Here is a 22,041-nt window from a genome sequence, read left to right on the forward strand (position 1 = left end):
GTTGTGACCTTGTAGATCAGTTATTTTTGAGTTGCCGAAGTATGCGGTTGAACTGGTAAACTGATTGTGATGCTGCATTATCTAATGTTGCTGTGGGGACCCCCTGAACAACCCCTGGTGGTCCCCACGGACCCCACATTGAGAACCAAAGCTGCACATCAGTGGTTCTCAAATATTGTATAAATAAAGTTGTCAAGGAAGTTGTCAGCAATGAGCAATTGTCAACATTTTGTTAACATTTAAAAATAATTGCTCACAACACATAGCACATCATATCGCAACGTGCTGCGAGCTTGCAAATCTAATTAATTTTAATAGCCAATCTGTCATATAGGATGTTAATGGTAGTCACAAGAAAGTCACAAGAAAAGATTGCCCATTAGTGCCGGTCAGCAAGTGGATTCATGAATATATGTATATAGACAATATTTTAGGCCAATAAAAAAGACATATCAAATTTCCCACTTTAAACAAAAGAAGCCCGTCGGCTGACGGACTATACCGGTGCACAACTCACTTCAAGGGAAAGGCTCGCTCGACTCAAGGACAGTCTGTAAGTGTTCAGGAGTATGCTGCTGGGCGCAGGTTCAGAAAATACGTAGATGGAGAATAAAACCTGCACTCTCTGTAATCTTTAGGAGTCTTGTTTAATAATGATATAGGATCTACAGCAGCAGTCAAACCAAACAGACGCGTTTTGGCACACAGGCCTTCGTCAGTGTAGGAATTTAGCAGAAATGATATGTTATATGTGGGTGGATGCAATTCTGAGATTCATGAAGTAACTGAACCGTCCAGAACCAACGCAAAGACTATAGGGCGGTCCTTCATATGGGGTAGTTTTCTAAGAAGCGGGCATAGGTTTGTTATCGGCGTGTTTCTCGCCATTGTTCTCATGCTCTCAAGGGAGGGCAAGCTTCTGCGTTGGTGCTTCACAGAAGCTTCCGTATTTTCAAAGCAGAGAGGATGTTCGGGGCTGACAAGTCCCAGAGAACATGCGCAGTGATTGGCCATTAAGTCACTTGAGTGGCAACGTGGCGAAGCGTGCCTTCCGCACTTCCGGCGCACTTCCTCATTTCGTTCCTAAGCGCACTTCCGCCCCTCCGTCGACACACATGGCTCCAACGAACTGCAGCGGCCAATGAGGCATGTTCTAGCCATTAGGCTATGTTGAATTTGACAAGAAATCACCAGACATATTGGAAGGTGGAGACCTCCGATCGTCCAGCAACGCAAGTCTACTAGAAAAGCTGGCAATAAAGCCTCACCCACTGCTTTGGAAACTATTATTTCACAGCCCCAATATGAAGGATCTCCCTAAATGCTACAGTACTTTTGATTGCTAGTGCAACTGTACCCACAAAGTTTTAGCAAGAAAACTGGGAGATTGTCCCAGTGTTCTAGCCAAGTGTTTACAGACTGACTTGTGAGTATTTTCAGACTAATCAAGCGTAAGCGATAGTTCATTGAGGCGCGGAAGGCAGAAGGTTATTATGTATGTATATATAGTTCCTCTCATTCATTCCCCCTAGTAATTCATTCTGCTTATTTAAATCAGCTACCTCTCCAGGCCACGCCCACATTCCCACAGTGCAATTTAGTCGGTTATACTTAAGCAGCCTCAGCTCACTACTCATTCTCCATGCTGAGCTGTCGAAGCAGCTCGTGCGGCGTCTGCGTGAAAATTTACCCCACCTCCCCGGCCTCCTCCCTGTATTTCCATGGGGTTATGGGATATTATTGTATTGTTTGCGATTGTGTAGATTCATTGTGTTGAATCATGTGTTGTGTCTCTGCTCTGGGGGGGGGTCGTTGATATCAGAGCTGTGTCTCGGTCCAAAGATAATCGAAGATATCAAATGTGATATCAGACCTGTGTCTTGGTATGCAGATTATCTGATATCACATGAGCAGAGCCACACCGCCATACTAACATGCAATAGCTTTGCAATAAATGGTTTATGGTCAATCTGAGCTGAAGTGTCTCAATGAACTGTTTTTCAAACGATTCCTCTCTGGAATAAGGATGTATGGCACAGTGGACCACTTTATGAATAGCAACATTTGTATAGAGGCGATAGCACTATAGGAAACAAGATTGTCATACTGCATAACTCTACGTTCAATAACACCTCAACACCAAATCTCTCCACCAAATAGATAGACAGCTCTACAAGCATTGCAACAGCGTTGAGAAGCTTGCCTTGTAGATCAGCATTTTTTGCCAAATGTTTTCTCACCTAAGCTACAACATACCAGCACAGGCAGTTACACAGACATACTGTAACTGTACATGCGCATGCATGGACGCACCCATACAGTACACACATACACACAGCAAGCAGACACACGGCTATTTCCAGCATGCAACCAAGTGTAAAATGACTTGCGTCTTTTACTTATACTGGATCTGTTGTCCATTAGTCCCTTTATTTGTTGACGAAATCAACAGTATATTATTTATTCTTAGTTTTAGTCATCATTAGCGTCGTTTTCATTTAGTTTTCATGTCGTTTTTGTCAGTGAAAAAAGGTAGTCTACGGACATTTTTCGTCTTAGTTTTAGTGGAAGAAATCAACACTGTAAGCAACGGTGCACCGCCGACAAATGTCAATGGAGGTGGTCTTCTCATGACAATGTGGAGAGAGAGAGAGAGAGAGAGATAGCGGATGTGAGAGAACGATTCAGAGACAGCAAGAGTGCAAGCGTGTATACGGCAGAGTGAATTGCATATAGAAAGACATCACTTTCATCTGTGATCTGTGTGATTCTATAGACAGAAAGACACTGTCCAATCACTGAATCTTTAACAAACCCAAAGGCAAGATACAAAGGTCAAGATACGTTGTAGATATGTTGTAGTTATTATACAATGTAACTTACACATAGTTACTCTTTATTGTCTGCTGTAAAACGATTTGCCCAGCTTGGGACATAAATAAACTTGACCGCGACACCATTGTCTCCGGGCGAGTTTCACATGGATGTGAAACTAGAGGACAATATCTGACTCCAAGTTTTACAAATGATTTATTGGGTGAGTACAAACGGAGCACCAACCACATTTATGCCGCCAATGTCGCGTTGCAGACGGGGAGTGGATGCGGGTGATCTACAGTATGGCTGTGTATTAGCAATAATATGAAATATGATTACAGACATTCTAGGGCCAAGGGAAACTATACTGGGAAAACTAGGGGATCTAAATTCAAGTCAATAACAAACTAAACATCCATCTTCAACCACTTAAAAGGATTGTGACATTAATAGACTAACCACCGAGTTTGCTAGCACTCTGGGAGAACAGAGCGGCTGAATTCTTTGTTTTGATTAGGTGGTGAACAGTGCTGGTTTAACCCACGGCTAGAAGGCTGTTTCAACCAATCAGATTGCATCCTCGAAATGACCTGTGGTAGAATCCTGCTTCCCCACTCCTCCATTAGTCCAAACTGACTCACCAGACAGCTTGGGCGTCGGCTATTTAAAAGCTTCTGGTGATTGCCTTACTGGCTGCAGGTGCGTCCATGTCCCGGCTCCCATTGGCTGCAATATATACTCCCTCTATCACCTCCCCCAGCCTCCTTCTGTGGGGAATAGGCCTGGCTGTTTCCCCTGGTTTGCCACAATGCATGGTTATAAAATGGTTACCGTATATACATGTATAAAATATATACAGTATGCCCCAGAAAGGTCCACGGATCAATAATCTGCATTTTGGGATGCAAAATGCACCCTATTACAGAGATTAAAATAGGGTGCATTTTGCACCTTATAGTTAAGGGATGCAATAAAACAACGACCTCTGCATCCACAGGATACTTACTGTACTACTGTACTGTTTTTATTCTAGTTTATTTTGCTAGCTTTAGTTATAATAATAATTTCTTCTTCTGTTTTCTACATAAATATAACCACATGAAATTAAATGGAAGTTAAATGCTGCAATTTAAGTAATGGCAAAATATGACTCCTAACGTTGTTGAAGTGGGACTCATCTAAAAGACCATCCCTGCATCCCGGGACTCATTACATTGAAAACCTATTTACTGTTACTCAACAAACATTCTTTAGCGATGATTACTATGGGAATATTGAGCTCTTTAACATATATTTTAACGCCAAAATATCGCTTAGGCCACATAGCACTGATGATGCCAAGAGCTGTCGTCCTTTATGAGCACCTGTCTCTCTCTCAGTCTGCTTGTTTAAACCACTAGACCTGTACGATGCAACTTAGGAACCTGATAATACTATTAATACCCGTTGTCAACTTGTAATTAAATGATCTGTCTGTGTCCCTTTTGTGCCCATACTGTATATGGAGTAATGGAGATCTCTATATCTGTCTGTCTGTCTCTGTCTGTTTGCCTGTGCCTGAAGAGTGCAAACTGACTGTGAAAAGTGTACTGGTTAACTAATCAATTTGCAGGTGTGGGGTTGCCATGGCAATCAATTGGCTGAGGCAGAGGCTGGGAATTGCACAGGTATGGGGACTTAGGCTGATAAGGCCCACTGGCAGAGCCTGAGCAGGGCCTTTTTGTGGTGGTTCTGGAGAACCGTGGGTCTGACCGACTCGATACCAGGCACTGCACTCCCTGTGGGGGTGTGGAACGCGTGTGTCCAATGTGAAGTCGGTGGGGCAAACGGTTCTCAAGTTACGTGCATTACAACCGTACACACACACACACACACACACACACACACACAAATGCAGACACGCAGAGACGTGGCACATTTATAGTAGGATTTAGACCTGAGGTTGATTCTACAAAATGCCTTCTAAATTGTGACAGTTTTCTGAAAACCCTATGTCAGTCTTTCTCAAACATTTTCACGTCAAAAACCCCCAAAAATATATGTATTTGGCGACCCACATCTGAAAATATGTTGTTCCAGGGACCCCCCCCAGAAGCAAAGATTTGAGTTAAAAACGTTCGCTCTGAAAGAATATATATTCCCAATTTGTGCCACATTTTGTGGTTTATTGTGGTTTATTTAACCACAGCTCGTCTATGAGCTTGTAGATCTGCAATTTTTCCGTCTGTGGGCCGAGATGTGTTGAACGTAATAATGCTGCTCGCTTCGTAAAGACAGGACAAGTCTGTTTCACACTCTGCTGCCACCACAGCCCCATGTGGCCACGGTAATGACACACAAGTCTACGCCTAATTACACACCTTAGAGCACCGCCAGCCCACCACAGGGCACGTATGTTTTACGCAATCAATCAAATGAACAGATTTAATTAAAGCTAATGAGCATTTTAAGTCACTCTTGGCAGGCAAAATGTTATGGCAGCCCTGGTATACTTGTCGCTGTCCAGCAGATTGTATATATATTTTTTCATTGGACATGCACCCTTTACGACTGTGTGTTAAACAATAATATTTAACCGATGAAAAGTATTTTTTTTAAGCGCTTCGGCCAAAACCTCCCAACTCTACTACTCCCAACTATAGCTGGATGTTTTTTATTTTGTATTCTTTTCTGTTTTTCTTATAAGCCTACGGTATGTTAAGGCCAAGCTACACCAGGCTTTTCAGTGCGCGTTTACACGAATACGCACACACGCGCACGCGCAAAAAGAAATGCGCGTACGTGGGGTTCGCGTTTTAGGGTAAACGAGCACAAAACGTGCACGAAAAGCCTGGTGTAGCCCGTCCGTCAGTTTTAATCACGGTGCAAAGTACAGTAGCATACAGTAGGCTATGTCTGTGAGGTATAGTACAGTGTGTATTTCCACAGATCTTGGAAGATATTTCATTCATTCCGTAGTGTATAGCTGCTGTTCAATGACTGTGTTGTAGCATAGTAGAGAAAGAGAAAGAGAGCGCGAAGAGAGAGTGAATGAAAGGGAGGGGGAGAGAAAGAGGGAGGTGGAGAGACAGAACAAGACGTGGAAACAAACAGATGTAGAGAGGCATGGGTAGACAAGGGTGATAAAGAAGCGCTGCTGTTTGGCAGCTAGCGAGGAAGACATTACTTCTGACACCCGATGTTAAATGAGCTTCCTCGGGGGGACAATCAGCCCTCTGTTCTGTGTGGTGCGGGGCCGGTGTTGAGCAGTGATGTGACTGTATGTGTGTGACCGTCCCTCTCCCCCATTTACACCCCCAGGTCTTCATCATGCCTCTCCCCTATTCCCCCCCTCCGGCCGTAGTTCCCACCTTTCTTTTCTGTTCTCCCGCTTTCTCCAGCATCATTCAAAGCTCCACCACCCGCCCTCTTCAAGGTATAGGGGGCACCAGGGGGGGCACCAGTGGGGGCACCAGGGGGGCCACCAGGGGGGGCACCAGGGGGGCCACCAGTGGGGGCACCAGGGGGGCCACCAGGGGGGGCACCAGGGGGGGGGGGACCAGGGGGGGCACCAGTGGGGGCACCAGGGGGAGCACAAGGGGGGGGGGACACCAGGGGGGGCACCAGGGGGGGCACCAGTGGGGGCACCAGGGGGGACACCAGGGGGGGCACCAGGGGGGGGGGACACCAGGGGGGCCACCACGTTTCATTTCAATTCAAATTCCATTCATAAGATTATTGTGTCAGTTTAACCACTTCCTACCTGGCGTCCGACATTGTTGTAATAATAATAATAATATCTGCAAGCTCTGCTTCGCATCGCGATGCATTTTTGTGCCTGTAGATCTGCTATTTCCCCCCTTACTTTTTTTAAGCCCTTTTCCATTATAACCCAGGCGATCACCACCCTCCTCTGTTCAGCATGCACAACTGATCAGGGACGTGCAGAGAGTGTTAGAGGGGCAGGGGTTGGAATCCCATATAAAGAGGGCACTTTTGGACAAAAATAGCGAAAATAGCAGATCTACAAATAAAGCACTCTTTAGCTAGTGGAGATGTATGGTGTACGTACGACATGGATTTCAAAACAAATTTGACCAATGCAAAACACTGTGTCCACGTTCAGGAGACAAAAAGCAATTATCCTGAATGCTGGCATGGAAAAGGAGTGGCATTTGCATTTATTTTACCATGTAGTAAATGCTGCATTCGTGGTCTGGAAAGGGCAGTTGTTTTACAGACGGGTAAAAGGGCAGGGGCTTGAAGCCCCCTTTGATGTCTATGTGTGCACGTCCCTGCAACTGATATATGTGACTATTTGACGTGTGACTGCTGGGATATACGTTAAGTCTCATACTCATCCCATTCCCGTAATGTGCAGATATTGTCCATTCTATATGCATCGAATACATCAAAAATAGTCATCATGCCTATTTGATTTTGATGTATTACTATGTTTTTGTTCTTGGTTACTGTAAATCACTCTGGATTAAGTGTTTAATTGCTAAATGCCTAATTTGTAAATTGAGAACAACTCTGCTCGAATAATATTACATCGAAACAAGAGCCAACATTATTCAGCTTTCACACAGTAAAAAACAACAACAAAATAAACCACAACAAAAACCCACAGTCTCAACATAACAAAACACAGGCCGCACAAATTAGGCACAACATCAACAAGTGATTCTCTCGGAGAGACCGGACCTTTAAGGTTTCCCCCGCGCTGCGCGGCCATCTGCCCAGGGGTGAACTAAAGGGAACATTAATGAACATTAGGAGAGAGAGAAAAGGCCAAGTTCTCCCCAAAACAGGAACAGTCCTGTGTTTGTGAGGTCAGGAGAAGTTACCGTGGTTACTCCCAGGAGGGAGAGAAGACTGTTGCGTTTTTGTTAATTGTTTATCGGTGGGGGGAAATGAGATTAGTGGCTGAATAGTAGATGTGAGAGCGTTTTCAAAGAGCCACGCTGCATTAAGTTTGAATCCCTCCGCTCCCCCTGTGCTATCCGGCTGGGTGCTGCTAGGTTCCAGTGTGCATGGGCACAGCAAGCTCGGTTCCCTTAATGTGCATTTTACCACTGACCACTGGTGGTGGGAGCAAACATCACATAACAACCAGGAACCATATGCAGAGGAAGGCAAGGAAGCTCTGAGAAGGAAGGGAAGTGGTCACGTGACTGGGCTGCGCCATGACACTTTCATGGACACTTTCATGGGAACCAAACTCACACAGGAAGTGCAATGAATACATGGCAGTGAATGGAGCCGACTGGACCAGCTCATAACAAACATTATTCATGAACAATTGAGGCCTTTTGTAAAGTAATCACTTCTGGAAAATAACAGAAGACATATCACAGGTTGTTTTCTAATCACTTACTTTTCAATGTGCACAGAGTGCACAGTATATAATTTTATCTGAGGATCTAAACAGCCTGGCTCCGAAGTATCGCGATATTTGGCTGCCAGTCAGCAAACGGTGGGAAGTCTCGCGATACTTGGTGCGTTCAGAAATGTACTTTGTACTTCATGGTATCTCTATTTTTATAGAGATACCATACGGTATACCTCTATAAAAATTACACATTGTACACATCGAATAACAACACAGCAGACAATAATGTGTTACATGTCTTCTGTTATTTTCCAGAAGTGATTACTTTACAAAAGGTCTCAATTGTTCATAAATAATGTTTGTTCATGAGCTGGTCACTGAGCTCTCATTGACTCCAATGCATTCTGCCAAACTTCCGGGTAGTTTGGCTCCCATGAAAGTGTCCATGAAAGTGTCACGTGACCACTTCACTTCCTTCTCAGAGCTTCCTTGGAGGAAGGCAGGAAGAGCATGCAGTCTAGTGAGCTTAAGTAGCCCGCCCAATTGGTCAGCTGACTGCCACATCGGTGAATGAGGTGTGGGACTTGCACACACTTATACACCCACGTAGTAATGCAGCATATTAACCCCTTGAGTATACAGTAGTATGCGCCTTTGAGCATGGCATGAACTGACTGAACTAACTCCGCAGGCTACGTATCATTTATACAGCCTCCCTCTAGAGATTTTAGAAAAAGTGGTGGGGAGTAATGAACATTTAAACATCCGAAGACTTTCAGCATGATAATACATGATTCATGGAATTTAGCTTTCAGCATTGCATCGGGAATGTTCAAAAGTTCAGCCTGAGCCCTAATGGCATAACACATTCAGACAATTCAGTGTGATAGAATGAAATGTCTTAGGGTCAGGTTGTAAGTGACTAAGGAAACAAACCATACCTCATAATGCCTTCTATCTTAATGTTCTCTCCAAAATACTTGAAATTGTTGTAGCAACACAACTCAATGAATACCTACAGTAAATTAGAGCGTCGCAGTCCCGCCCCCTACCAGGGCCCAGGAAATGATTCCCCGTTCATTCTCCTCATAGACATTTCAAAAAGTATTTATTTAAGCGTTGTACAAAGCCAACTCGAGTTGTGAGAAATCATGACAACAAACACCTTTTTTTTTCTTGTTTTTCTTCTTTGTAATTATTTCTTTGGTCATGATTTGTCACGACTCGAGTTGGCTTTGTACGACGCTTAAAAGGTCTTTAAATAAATACTTTTTGAAATGTCTATGGGAAAAATGCATTGGGAATATTTCCTGGGCCTGGTGTCGTCATGAAAGGGGGGCGGGTTCATTACATTGCACTGCAGTGCAATTACTTTTCAATTAGTGTAGGCAAAAATCTATGAGCCTTTTCTCTTCAATTTGTCCGTTGTTCAGTTTCGCCATCGGACAGTTTTGAAAATGTATGTTTTGTTTTAAAATAGGGGAGAGCCGCCAAGGATGTAACACTTTTCATTTTTTTACTCAGAGATCCGTTTATCTACACATGTAATATTTTCAGGCAACGGACCTACACATGTCTGCTACCATAAACCACTTCAAGTTATTTTTTTGATAAAACAGGTCAGGAGTTATTGAACCGAACGTGGACGCTGTTCCAGTGTTACAATTGCTGCGCATATCGGATTAATTGTAACGGCATGCATGATAAATGTAACAACGCTAAAAAACACCATTAAACATATCGTTTTCAACTTAAAGCAATTATATTTCATTGAAGCAACTCCTTAGCATTGTTTTCATACCATGGATGTGGTAAGAAAATGTATCAAAAATAAGGGAAATATTAAATGGTATCGGGTGTACCAGTTTGGGCGCTTGAGTTAGTTCAATGGGAAAATACATTGATTAAACAAACGTTTAATTTATTGAGTTGTACAATGTTACACAACCCTAAACTAATTTTAGAATACACTCTGTAATGAAGACAGCTGACTGAACATATAATATTGGCCAATATGTCAACTGTGTAAATATGACCTATAATATAATGGTATTGAATGGAGCCGGCGTGTGTTACAATTGACCCACTTTCGCAAGTTTTCTTTGCCGTTGCTTACAGACCAGAATGAACGTGCATTCCGTCTAAACACGATGCAAACTAATGAAGAACATAAGCATGAAGACATCCATGTGGATTTTTATTCACCAACATCAAAGAAAAAAATTGTAGCACACATAAACTCCAGATGTAATTTTTTTGCTTTTTGAGAAAATTCAGTTTTTCGGCAATAGCTCCCGGCAGGATGAAGGTAAACACTTCAAACTTCCTGGGCACGTAGAGTACGTTGCTGTACACATACTGATGCGATGGTGTCATGATGGCGTTGACCAATCAAGAGATAACGTTCATGTTACAACCATAGCGCGTTACAATCGTGGCGGCTCTCCCCTACCTTATAGTTACATTTCAAAAAGCCTCGCCTTCAGCCTTTCAGTGCCACTATTATTTGTGGATTTAACTGTATGTACACATCTGCTCTATTAAATGTACTAGAAATAACATTTACTACTTTACTGGGTAGAGCACTATATATGTATGACACTTTCTAAAGTTTATTGAAACATCTGTGACAACTATAGGCTCTTATTTATCCAGGGTTCAGTTCATGCAATTGGAGATTTCTTGGCGTGTCATGGCAAAGTTTTATAAAAGAAGAAACCCCTGTATTGTTTGAAATAACACGAGCCTATATTTTCAGAAAGACTTGAACCTTTAAGGTTTAACAAAATGTTTGTGTGTCCGTCCGTGCGTGCGTGCGTGCGTGCGTGTGTGTGCATGCGTGCATGCTTGTCTTTCTCACAGGTATGGGTGGATGCAGGGACTCAGATTTTCTTCTCCTATGCTATCTGTCTCGGGTGTCTCACAGCTCTGGGGAGTTACAATGCCTACAATAACAACTGCTACAGGTACCGCAGATGACTCTCTCGAAATAGCCAAATGCCTCGTTGTCTTATTAGTGACGCGCGTTAACGGATTAACGAGATTCCCACTGTCGCTACACCTGCTATTTAGCAACAAAATCAGCGGGGAAAGAAAACTCCCTTGTTGAACTTGACTCTGGTCTGGCACTGAAAGTGACATGAGAGGCGTGGAAGCCTTAACATGGAAAAACAAAAGAAAAAAAATGTTGTAATTGTACTTTGTGTTACTGTATATTTTGATGAATTCTGCTGCTAGCAGACAGCGGGACATTAAGCATGGCATTGTCGCCTGTCCATCCAGCACTTAAAGGAATGTGTCAAAACCTACTGGCTGGCTGGATTGGCACTGAAATTTGCTCTGCACCTTCATGTTTACCTCCAGGGAATGATTCCTACTGATTCCCTTTCCTCTAGTGCCACCATTAGGCCAACATTTCCACTTTAACACATCCAATTTTTTTGGCTTAAATAGATTGGAATTGAATCAAGTCTGAACAGAAAATCAAACAAACTAAAAACACATGGAAGCTGATCAGATTTGCCCCCAATTCCTGGGAGTTTTGAAATGCGGCTCACATCTAAAGATTTATACTTTGTCATATGATGGTGACACTCTGATGGTGCAATGCTGACTGTCTCACGTTCTGTCTCCCTTCATTCTGCATCTCTGTCTCTGTCCCTCATGTCTGTTTCTTTCTCTCTGCCTTGCCCTCTCTTTCTTTCTCCTTGTCTTGCTATCTCCATCTCTCTCTCAGGGACTGCCTCATGCTCTGTTGCCTGAACAGCGGCACCAGCTTCATCGCGGGTTTTGCCATCTTTTCCGTGTTGGGCTTCATGGCCTATGAACAGGGCGTCCCCATCGCGGAGGTGGCGGAGTCTGGTGAGGAAAAATGACATGTTGTGTCTGTGAACCCTATAGTACCGACCTTGTCTTTCTCTGTCTGTGAACCCTATAGAACCCACCTTGTCTTTCTCTCTCTCCTTCCACCATCCTAAACAGTGATAAAGGAGGCCTTTGCTATTTCACCAGTTTCAATTGAAACGGGCATCCACCCTCAGTCAAACCCTTGGCTCTGTTTCTCTCTCGCTCGCTCTTTCGCTGCCTTGCTCTCTCGCACGATGTTAAGTTACACCTATTTCCTGTTAATAACCTGCGTAAAATGTGGAGCATTGGGAGGTAAATGCGTTGCGACGCATTGTGAGCTCGTAGATCGGCTATTTTCAAATGGCCGCAATGTAGGGTTGAAGTGGTTACTCTATGTTTTCTAATCAAAATGAGTAAGTAACTAGTAACTAATGTTTTCAAATAATTGTGGAGGAGTAAAAGTACAAATTGTGGCTCTGAGATGTAGTGGAGTACTAGAAATTGGAAATACTCAAGTAAAGTACAAATACCTCAAAATTGTACTTAAGTACTTTAGTACTTAGTTACTTTCCACCACTGATATTGTAGTATTACAGGTCCCAGTCTCTCCTTCATTGATTGTACTGTGTATGTGGTGTGATGCAGGTCCTGGTCTTGCCTTCATTGATTGTACTGTGTATGTGGTGTGATGCAGGTCCTGGTCTTGCCTTCATTGATTGTACTGTGTATGTGGTGTGATGCAGGTCCTGGTCCCTCCTTCATTGATTGTACTGTGTATGTGGTGTGATGCAGGTCCTGGTCTTGCCTTCATTGATTGTACTGTGTATGTGGTGTGATGCAGGTCCTGGTCCCTCCTTCATTGATTGTACTGTGTATGTGGTGTGATGCAGGTCCCGGTCTCTCCTTCATTGATTGTACTGTGTATGTCGTGTGATGCAGGTCCCGGTCTCGCCTTCATTGATTGTACTGTGTATGTGGTGTGATGCAGGTCCCGGTCTCGCCTTCATTGATTGTACTGTGTATGTGGTGTGATGCAGATCCTGGTCTCGCCTTCATTGATTGTACTGTGTATGTGGTGTGATGCAGGTCCTGGTCTCACCTTCATTGATTGTACTGTGTATGTGGTGTGATGCAGGTCCTGGTCCCTCCTTCATTGATTGTACTGTGTATGTGGTGTGATGGAGATCCTGGTCTCACCTTCATTGATTGTACTGTGTATGTGGTGTGATGGAGATCCTGGTCTCACCTTCATTGATTGTACTGTGTATGTGGTGTGATGGAGATCCTGGTCTCGCCTTCATTGATTGTACTGTGTATGTGGTGTGATGGAGATCCTGGTCTCACCTTCATTGATTGTACTGTGTATGTGGTGTGATGGAGATCCTGGTCTCACCTTCATTGATTGTACTGTGTATGTGGTATGATGCAGGTCCTGGTCTCACCTTCATTGATTGTACTGTGTATGTGGTGTGATGCAGGTCCTGGTCTTGCCTTCATTGATTGTACATGTGTATGTGGTATGATGCAGGTCCTGGTCTTGCCTTCATTGATTGTACATGTGTATGTGGTATGATGCAGGTCCCGGTCTCGCCTTCATTGCCTATCCCAAAGCTGTTACAATGATGCCCTTGTCTCCACTTTGGGCTATTATGTTCTTCATGATGCTTATCTTCCTTGGTCTGGACAGTCAGGTGAGAATTAACCATGGTATCGTGTGGTACTGAAATGCAACGGCTTTCAAAAAAGACAAAAAACATTGTATTAAGACTGAAAGACACATTAACCATGGGCTTTCTAATCACAACCGGCCATTTCATGTCATTCAGTTGTTGAATAATCTAACAATAAATATAGTTGCTGAATTACTGTATACATAAAGGTTTACGTTACAATGTGGTCAATATAAAAGGTCCCCTGTGTGGACTGTGAAGAGCAATACAGAAGTTTAACCAGGATCTGATGCTGCAGTAAAATAATAAAATAAAAGGTTTTTCAATTAATATCTTTTAGGATAAAATCTGGCTTGGTTTTGGTACGGTTCTACACCCATCTATCCTTGTGGAGGATTTAATACATTTTATTAACTTACCATTTTTTGTTGAGTCCATTTTGCTTGGAGTTGGAGTCTGCAGAGCCTTAAGTTTACTTGGGAAATCAATTTTTTTTTTTTTTATCTTTTTTCCCCTTCCGGTTCAACCGGAAGGGTCGGCTGTTAAACCTGTCTCCTAGGCAACGCACAGCGTAGAGGATTCATTTTTAGTCGGTGGCGACTACCCCCCCCTAGCGTCTAACATTTGTCACCTCACCCAATGTGAATGTGTGGGTTGCCAGTTGCCCGACCGATATCCCCCCACTTAAAGCAGAAACCAGTGCAGAAAAAATAAATTTTGGAGGGTTTAAGTGCATGGCACCCCTAAGAGCTGGCGCTCGAAGCGGCTGCTTTGTCGGCCTGTACTAAGAACCGGGCCTGTGAGTGACTGACTGAGACACTGAGTTGATGAAGTTACACCCACAGATTATTAAAAAAAAAATAGATGCTATTGGTTCGACCTGTATCGACGTGTGGGTGGAAGTGCGACAGAAGTGCAAAAGGCCACGCTGCGCCTGATTTAAGTGACTACTGGCCAATCACTTTTCCGTCACTTAACTGTCGACGGCACCATAAAGCATTACACTTACAATAGGGCCCACCATGTTCAATTCATCATAACAATTAGAGACGTACAAATACAAAAAAACAAGAAATCATCATAGAGGTTAAAAAAAGGAAAGAAACAAACATACATCCAGTGAGGGGAAAAAACGGTGCTGGGGATTCAGGTTTTACGGGGCCAGTTTCGAATTGCGGCCGTCCATAGGTGCCCTTTGAGAGCTGTTTTGAAGGAGTCAAGGGATTTGCATGTCTTAATGACTGTAGGGAGTTCCACATTTTGGTGGCATAGGAGTGAAAATAATTTAGTCCCTTGTTTGTGCCGAATATGGGTTGCACATGGTTTGTTAAAACAAAACCTGAACATCAGGTGACTGATGAAGTTGAACCCACCGAGTGTCGCTGTGTTGTTTTCGTCGACTAAGTCTAATACTATGACGATTTGTTTTCGTCGACTACCTTTTTTCACTGACAAAAACGACATAAAAACTAAGCCATGATGACTAAAACTATGACTAAATATACTGACAATTAAAAAAACTCAACAAATAAAAACTAGATTAAAATGTTATAGTAGACAAGAAATCCAGTATAAGTCATTTTACACACAAATAGGAGATCTACAAACGCGTTGCAGCGCGACGCGTTTGTAGATCAAAACACCTTTTAGTCGACTAAATCAACTGTAGATTCAGTCGACTAAAACTAGAGTAACACTAAGACATTCCAGCAGGTGACTAAAATATGACTAAAACTAAATGAAGTCTCAGTCCAAAGACTATGACATTGAATGAAATTTGCTGCCAAAAACAAAACTGTTCCATATAGTGACAGTCCACCATATACTTGGTTCTGACCTAATAGTACTTTTTTACCCCCCTCCCCTTTCTTCAGTTTGTGTGTGTGGAGAGCTTGGTGACGGCTGTGGTGGACATGTATCCAAAGACCTTCAGGAGAGGCTATCGCAGAGAGATGCTGATCCTGGGCATGTCTATATTTTCTTTCCTGATAGGACTCATCATGTGTTGTGAGGTATGACTCATCTCCATTTTTACACATTTGGTATTATCTGCTCATTTGCACTTGGGCATTCTTCAGGATACCTAATTATTTCTTAACCCATCAAAATTAATAAATGTCTTCTAAATCCTGACAGTTTTCTGAAATACCTCATATTTCTGTATCAGCAGTGCTCAATATCTCATGTGAAGAACCCCAAAAATGATATGTAATTGGCCACCGACCCCCATCTGTAAAATATGTTGTTCCAGGAACCCCTCAGAAGCAAAGATTTGAGTTAAAAACGTTCGCTCTGAAAGAATATATATTCAAAGATTTGTGCCACATTTTCACAATTTTTTCAAAAATAGCAGACCTACAAGCTCGCTATGAGCTTGTAGATCTGTGATTTTTCAATTGCTAAATTATAACATAATGTTTAAAACACCAAATGGGGTTCCCGCCCAAAAGCTTATGATGTATTTCGATCATCAGCACCACCACCACCACCACCACCATCATCATCATCATCATCATCATCATCATCATCGTCATCATCATCATCATCATCATCATCATCGGCGGTGGCGGCGGCATCATCGTCGTCGTCGTCGTCGTCATCATATCATCATCATCATCATCACGACCACCATCCATCACCAAAATACAAGTCTGAGGTAAATCTTATTCAGGTACTCAGTACTCCTTTGTGGTATTTGTCAGACATGCATTTTATATGCGTGGAAATGTATCCTCTCCATTTAACCCTGAATCCATTTAAAAGAGGGAGGGCTTAGGGGAGGGGATGATATTGTCATGTCACTATATCACTGTCATTGGCCTTTTGAGAAAATACACAGGGAAGACATATTTCAATATTCTAACCACACCTGGGGGTCTATTAGAGTAATGTTAACTCCATAGACACATACAGAGGAACAGAGGAAAACTCTCAGTAATGAATCATATTACATACAAAACAGAAAAAGTACAAAAAACACGTACAGCACTCCATCTTGAAAGCTGCAATCCATAATTTATGTTTATACACAGGTTTAATGTTTGTCTTTGCACATAATGCAAGAGGCAGCAGGACATTGAAATTGAGTGCTTCCAAACTCTGATGGCAACAATATGACCATCAGAGGCATGGCAACATCTGCAAAAGGTCAATTCACATGAAAGTGATGGATAACTGCAGGTTATTTAAAAGAGGGATAGCAATATGTTTACAAAACTTCACATACAAGTATGTATGCTGATCTTACTGTGTATACATACTTCCATAACCTCGGAACATGGCGGCATTGTCTCAAAGCTAGGCACTCGGTGCCGCGCTACGAGCTTGTAGGTCTGCTATTTTTGAAAAATCACGAAAATGTGGCGCAAGTCTTTGAATATATATTCTTTCAGAGCGAAAGTTTTTAAATCAAATCTTTGCTACTGTTGGGTCGCTGCGAAAACATATTTTCAGATGGCGGTCGGCGGCCAAATACAGATAATTCTGGGGGTCCTTGACATGAAAAAGGTTGAGCACCACTGACATAGAAACATAAGTTTCTCAGAAAACTGTCAGGATTTAGAAGACATTATAATCGAACTTAGGTCTAAATGGGTTATGGGCTGCCTGTGACTGACACCTGTCTCCCCCTATCAGGGAGGGATGTACGTGTTCCAGCTATTTGATTCGTACGCTGCCTCTGGGATGTGTTTGCTGTTCGTGGCCATATTCGAGTCTATATGCATTGGCTGGGTCTATGGTAAGAAACTATGTGTCTCACTCTCTGTATGCCAGTGTTGTTTTTGGCAGCAACATTTGATTTTAGTTTTAGTCATAGCCTTTGAATAGTTTTCATTTAGTAGACACATTTTAGTCACCCGGATGTTTTAGTGTTAGTCTAGTTTTAGTCGACTGAATGTCATGAGATTTTAGTTGACTAAATCTACTGTTGATTTTGTCGACTAAAGTGTATTTTGTCGAGCCTTGATGCCGTCGTAAAGCCAACAACGCGTTGCACTGTGAGCTTGTAGATCGTCTATTTTCAGCATGCAACTAATTGTAAAATTACTTATACTGGATCTCTTGTCCACTAGTCCCTTAAATGTATTTGTTGACGAAGTTGTCAGTATATTTAGTCTTAGTTTTAGTCATCATAGCTTAGTTTTAATTTAGTTTCCATTTAGTCAGTGTAAAAAGGTAGTTTTGTGTTTTAGTTTAGCCAGATGTTTTATTGTTTTCACATAGAATTAGCAGGCTCTCCCATGTGAAAAGCTGTGCAGCAATGCTATTCCCAATACATTAATATTCCTCCTATGCCCTCTGCTGGATAGTGAGCTGTAGTGCATCTACTTCAACCACTGAAAGCCTCTAGTCTTTTAAAGCCAAATTCCAATACCCCAAAACCTCGGCCACTCACTCACTAGCATGGCGGTGTTATGGTGAAATTGGGGACCTGATGAAATATGGAACAATCAGTGTCCGAACATAAATCATTGTGGTTTGTTTATTAGCAGAGTTCAACTTTAGCTGTATTTAGGCCACTTATTTTATAGACCTCCATGTTAAGTTATTTGAAGTCCACATGGTCACATATATCGGTAGGTCACCAATTGCACTGTAACACCGCCATGCTAGAGTGACCGAGTGTGAGTGAGCGAGTGGCCGAGATGTTGGGGATTGGAATTTGGCTTTTGAGAAGCAGACTTGAGTTACAAACTCTACTTTGTTTCCATGTGTATACCAGTTCTTGTAGATCAATGCAAGTAGTGAATGATGGAAGTTGGAAATGTATGACCCCCTCCACCCAGTTATGCAATACCCGTACTTGTTGTCAGAAATACCCTTTGTACCCGTCTGGTCTGTCTGTCTGTCTGTCTGACTTTCTGTCTGTCTATGTTTTGGTTTGAGCTGCCATTGAACATACTGTACTGTAGCCCCTCAGAAAGATGGCCGCCGGGTGAACTGCGTCAGAGACTCTGCTTGAGCCATCTAGCCTTTATATATGTCTATGTACGGACGCCCCAGAGCCGAAGGAGGCGTCTGTCTTTCTATAATGTGTGACAATGGCCATCCTTGTGTGTGTTCCAGGAAGTGACAGGTTCTACACCAACATTGAGGACATGATTGGTTACAAACCAACCATCTTTATCAAATGGTGCTGGATGCTCCTAACCCCGGGCGTTTGTGCTGTGAGTCTGCCATCATTTATTTAAAAATAAAAAAATATATATATTTTTTAATATATTTAATATTTCTTAGTTTAATTTGTTTAAATTGTATGAATTAAATTATTTTAGTAATGTTTTCATTGTTGACATTTTGTTTTTGTTTTTTTAATTTAAATGTGTATGTCGGGCCGTGGAAAAGGAGGGAGGGAGGGGGAGGGTGATAATGAAATAATAATAATAATAATAGTTCAGATGTACACAGCGGCTGGTCCTCCATTGCGCTCATTGTAATATCAGGATCGAATAGGATGTAATAGTATTTGATAAAATAGTTGGAGATAAGAGGATTTATCTGAAATAATATTTATTCCAGACTATTTGCTTCACATATTAGACGTATACGGCACCTCTTACATCTCTGTTTTGACTACATAAATAAGTGACATAAGTCTCTCTTTTCTGCCACAGGGTATCTTTCTGTTCTTTCTGATCAAATACAAGCCCTTGAAGTACAACAACGTGTACACCTATCCTGACTGGGGTTACGGCATCGGGTGGTTCATGGCCATGTCCTCCATGATCTGCATTCCTATCGGCATGATCTGGATGATCTGGAAGACTCCTGGGACATTCTCTGAGGTACAAACACACACATGTGTACGTGCACACACGCACACGCACGCACGTGCGCGCACACACGCACATGTGTACGTGCACACACGCACACACACACACACACACACACACACACAGCAGTGTCAACTGCTACATAGAAATACATCCGTTTACAACTAGTAAATGTCTGGGAATAAAAAACTTACTTGAGTAAAAGTACAAAAGTATTGGCTGAAAAGTGTCAGCCAAAATAGCAGCTTGTAGATCTGTGAGCTTGTAGCTTGGCTATTTTCAAATGGCCGAAATGTATAAAAGGCTGAAATGGGTAACAATAATCCAAATCTACAAAGTAACTAGCAAATAAGATTTTCAGATACATGGAGTGGAGTAAAGGTAAAAGGGAGGGAGGGAGGATGATGGAGTGCGAGGACGGGAGGTGTGGATGCACGGGTGCAGATGAGTGAGATGGGGACCCTGCGTATGAGGCCTGGCCTATACCTATAGCCTATATATAGGCCTATATAGGCAGCAGTGAGACTTCAGGGCAGTGGCTATGAAGCAATATAGCACGGGCAACGGATAAGGGATCTATTAAAGGCAATGGCACGTGGACTGGTGATTGGTTAAATTTGGTTTAATTATTGCAACGCCCAAACCACACCTATATATATATATATATATATATATATATATATATATATAATGGGTAACGGAGGTGTTTAAGGGATTTAGACAGGTAATCAAAATACCAACTTTAGTGGGGGAACACCCTTTCCCCACCCCTACATCCCTAAATAGTGGTTTAGAAAGATGAGACAAAAATGGAGCCCTAAGTGTCACGGTGCATGTCAGGTGAGGACCCCAAAGCAGAACAAGCAGGTCAAGTCCAGTATGTATTAGCAACGAACAGGACATACACAGGCAGGAACACAACGTAACAAGAACATATAATCTAGCAAGGGAACACAAGGAACTGAGGGTTTAAGTAGACACAGGGATCACAATACACAGGTGAACAGAACAAACAATCAACACTGGGATTGGCTGGGAGACTAACAGGACACAGGTGGAGAAAACTAGTAATCACAGGGAGGTGAGACAAGACAGGTAAACACTAAGGCGAAGCAGGAAACACTAGGGCATCACTACACAATAAAAGTACACAGTCCATGACACTAATTGCTAGAGCACCTGCCCCTTGTGACAGCAATGTGGCCTTTACAGTGTACAGTATACAGTATGTGTCTCAAGATGCCATTGATCATGTTTTCTGAAATAACTCATACTTTAAATGCTAAAAAGCAGGTGATAGAGTTACGTTTGAGGTAGACTAACATCAGTCACTCTACAGTTCACTGTAGTAGAAGAGGTTCAGGTTTACCCCGCAGCTATGTCGGCTCTGCCTACAGGAAATACGTAAGCTGCGACCATGAGACCCGTTTCTGAATTCGTCTATAGGGGAGGTGAGGATGAAAGGGGTGAGGTTGGAGGGGCGATGATGATGACGTGACATAATTTATATTCTTCATATTTTGCATATAACCTCCATCAGTGTTGTTTTCGTCGACTAAAACTAAAATGAAAAATGTTCGTTGACTAACTTTTTTCTAAATGAAAACTAAGCTATGGTGACTAAAACTAAGACTAAATATACTGACAATTTCGTTGTCGAATAAAAACTAGACTAAAATGTTAGGAAGGGACTAATGGACAAGAGATCCAGTATAAGTCATTGTACACTTAGTTGCATGCTGAAAATAGCATGCAACGCGTGCGACGCGTTGTGGGCTTGTAGATCGGCTATTTTCAGCAAGTGAAAAAAAACTGTTATTACGACTGCATCAAGGCCCGCCAAAATACATTTTTGTCGACTAAATCACCCTCTCTCTCTCCCTCTCTCCCCTCTCTCCCCTCTCTCTCTCTCTCTCTCTCTCTCTCTCTCCGTGTGTCTCTACAGAGGATGAAGAAGTTGACCACTCCCTCCCCAGACCTGAAGATGAGAGGGAAGCTTTCGGGTTCGCAAAGTCCCTACGCTGTCAACGATGCCAAACTAAAGGGCGATGGGAAAATATCCACCATCGGCGACAAGGAGACGCATTTCTAACCGACCACCTGACATCGACCAAGCTGCCAGCTATCTACACAATGACAACAGCAAAAAACAACAACTTCAGCAACAGCCACGTTAAAACCACCATTGCACAAAACAGGAAGTGAAATGAATGTGTGTTTTTTTTTCCTTTTCTTCTTTTATGTAAAAAGGCAAAAAACTGATCAAATGATTATGTAGTGTTTGCTTCTGTTTTGCACGGACTTTGATAACAAAATGCATTGTTTTATATTAACATTGTGACTAAAGCAGCTGCTTTGTTTCTCTTTTTAACCAGTAATGTTTGAGAATCTATTTGACGATGTAGATGAGGTACAAGTTGTCCCGGTATGTATCAGCAGCATCGATCGCATTAACGGCTTTTTGAGCAATGCCCAATGTGTTGCGCTGTGAAAGGTTTCTGTGTTGGTCGAAGTGCTGCATCGCTCCCATATACGTTATAGCAGGTACACAAATGTGACTATATCTAATCTGTAGCAGTTGAGGACCATTTCTGTATAGTCGTGTGTTAAGAGAGGATGC

At 42.5% G+C, this 22,041-nt stretch overlaps 1 protein-coding gene across 1 annotated transcript in view; it reads left to right on the forward strand.

The window, feature by feature from the left end:
* The window catches only part of slc6a11b (solute carrier family 6 member 11b), a 37,754-nt gene extending 16,198 nt beyond the window's left edge, over nucleotides 1-21,556 (forward strand). Inside the window, exons 8-15 of the mRNA XM_083771261.1 lie at nucleotides 10,994-11,097; nucleotides 11,868-11,992; nucleotides 13,556-13,668; nucleotides 15,522-15,659; nucleotides 17,284-17,386; nucleotides 18,715-18,815; nucleotides 19,263-19,433; nucleotides 21,367-21,556. Coding sequence (XP_083627387.1) covers nucleotides 10,994-11,097; nucleotides 11,868-11,992; nucleotides 13,556-13,668; nucleotides 15,522-15,659; nucleotides 17,284-17,386; nucleotides 18,715-18,815; nucleotides 19,263-19,433; nucleotides 21,367-21,513 — 1,002 coding nt within the window. The 3' untranslated portion in view covers nucleotides 21,514-21,556. The remainder of the gene's footprint in view (nucleotides 1-10,993; nucleotides 11,098-11,867; nucleotides 11,993-13,555; nucleotides 13,669-15,521; nucleotides 15,660-17,283; nucleotides 17,387-18,714; nucleotides 18,816-19,262; nucleotides 19,434-21,366) is intronic.
* Nucleotides 21,557-22,041: the final 485 nt, after the last annotated feature.

Source organism: Protomyctophum parallelum (assembly GCF_964188405.1).
Source record: "Protomyctophum parallelum genome assembly, chromosome: 8".
Classification (NCBI taxonomy): domain Eukaryota; kingdom Metazoa; phylum Chordata; class Actinopteri; order Myctophiformes; family Myctophidae; genus Protomyctophum; species Protomyctophum parallelum.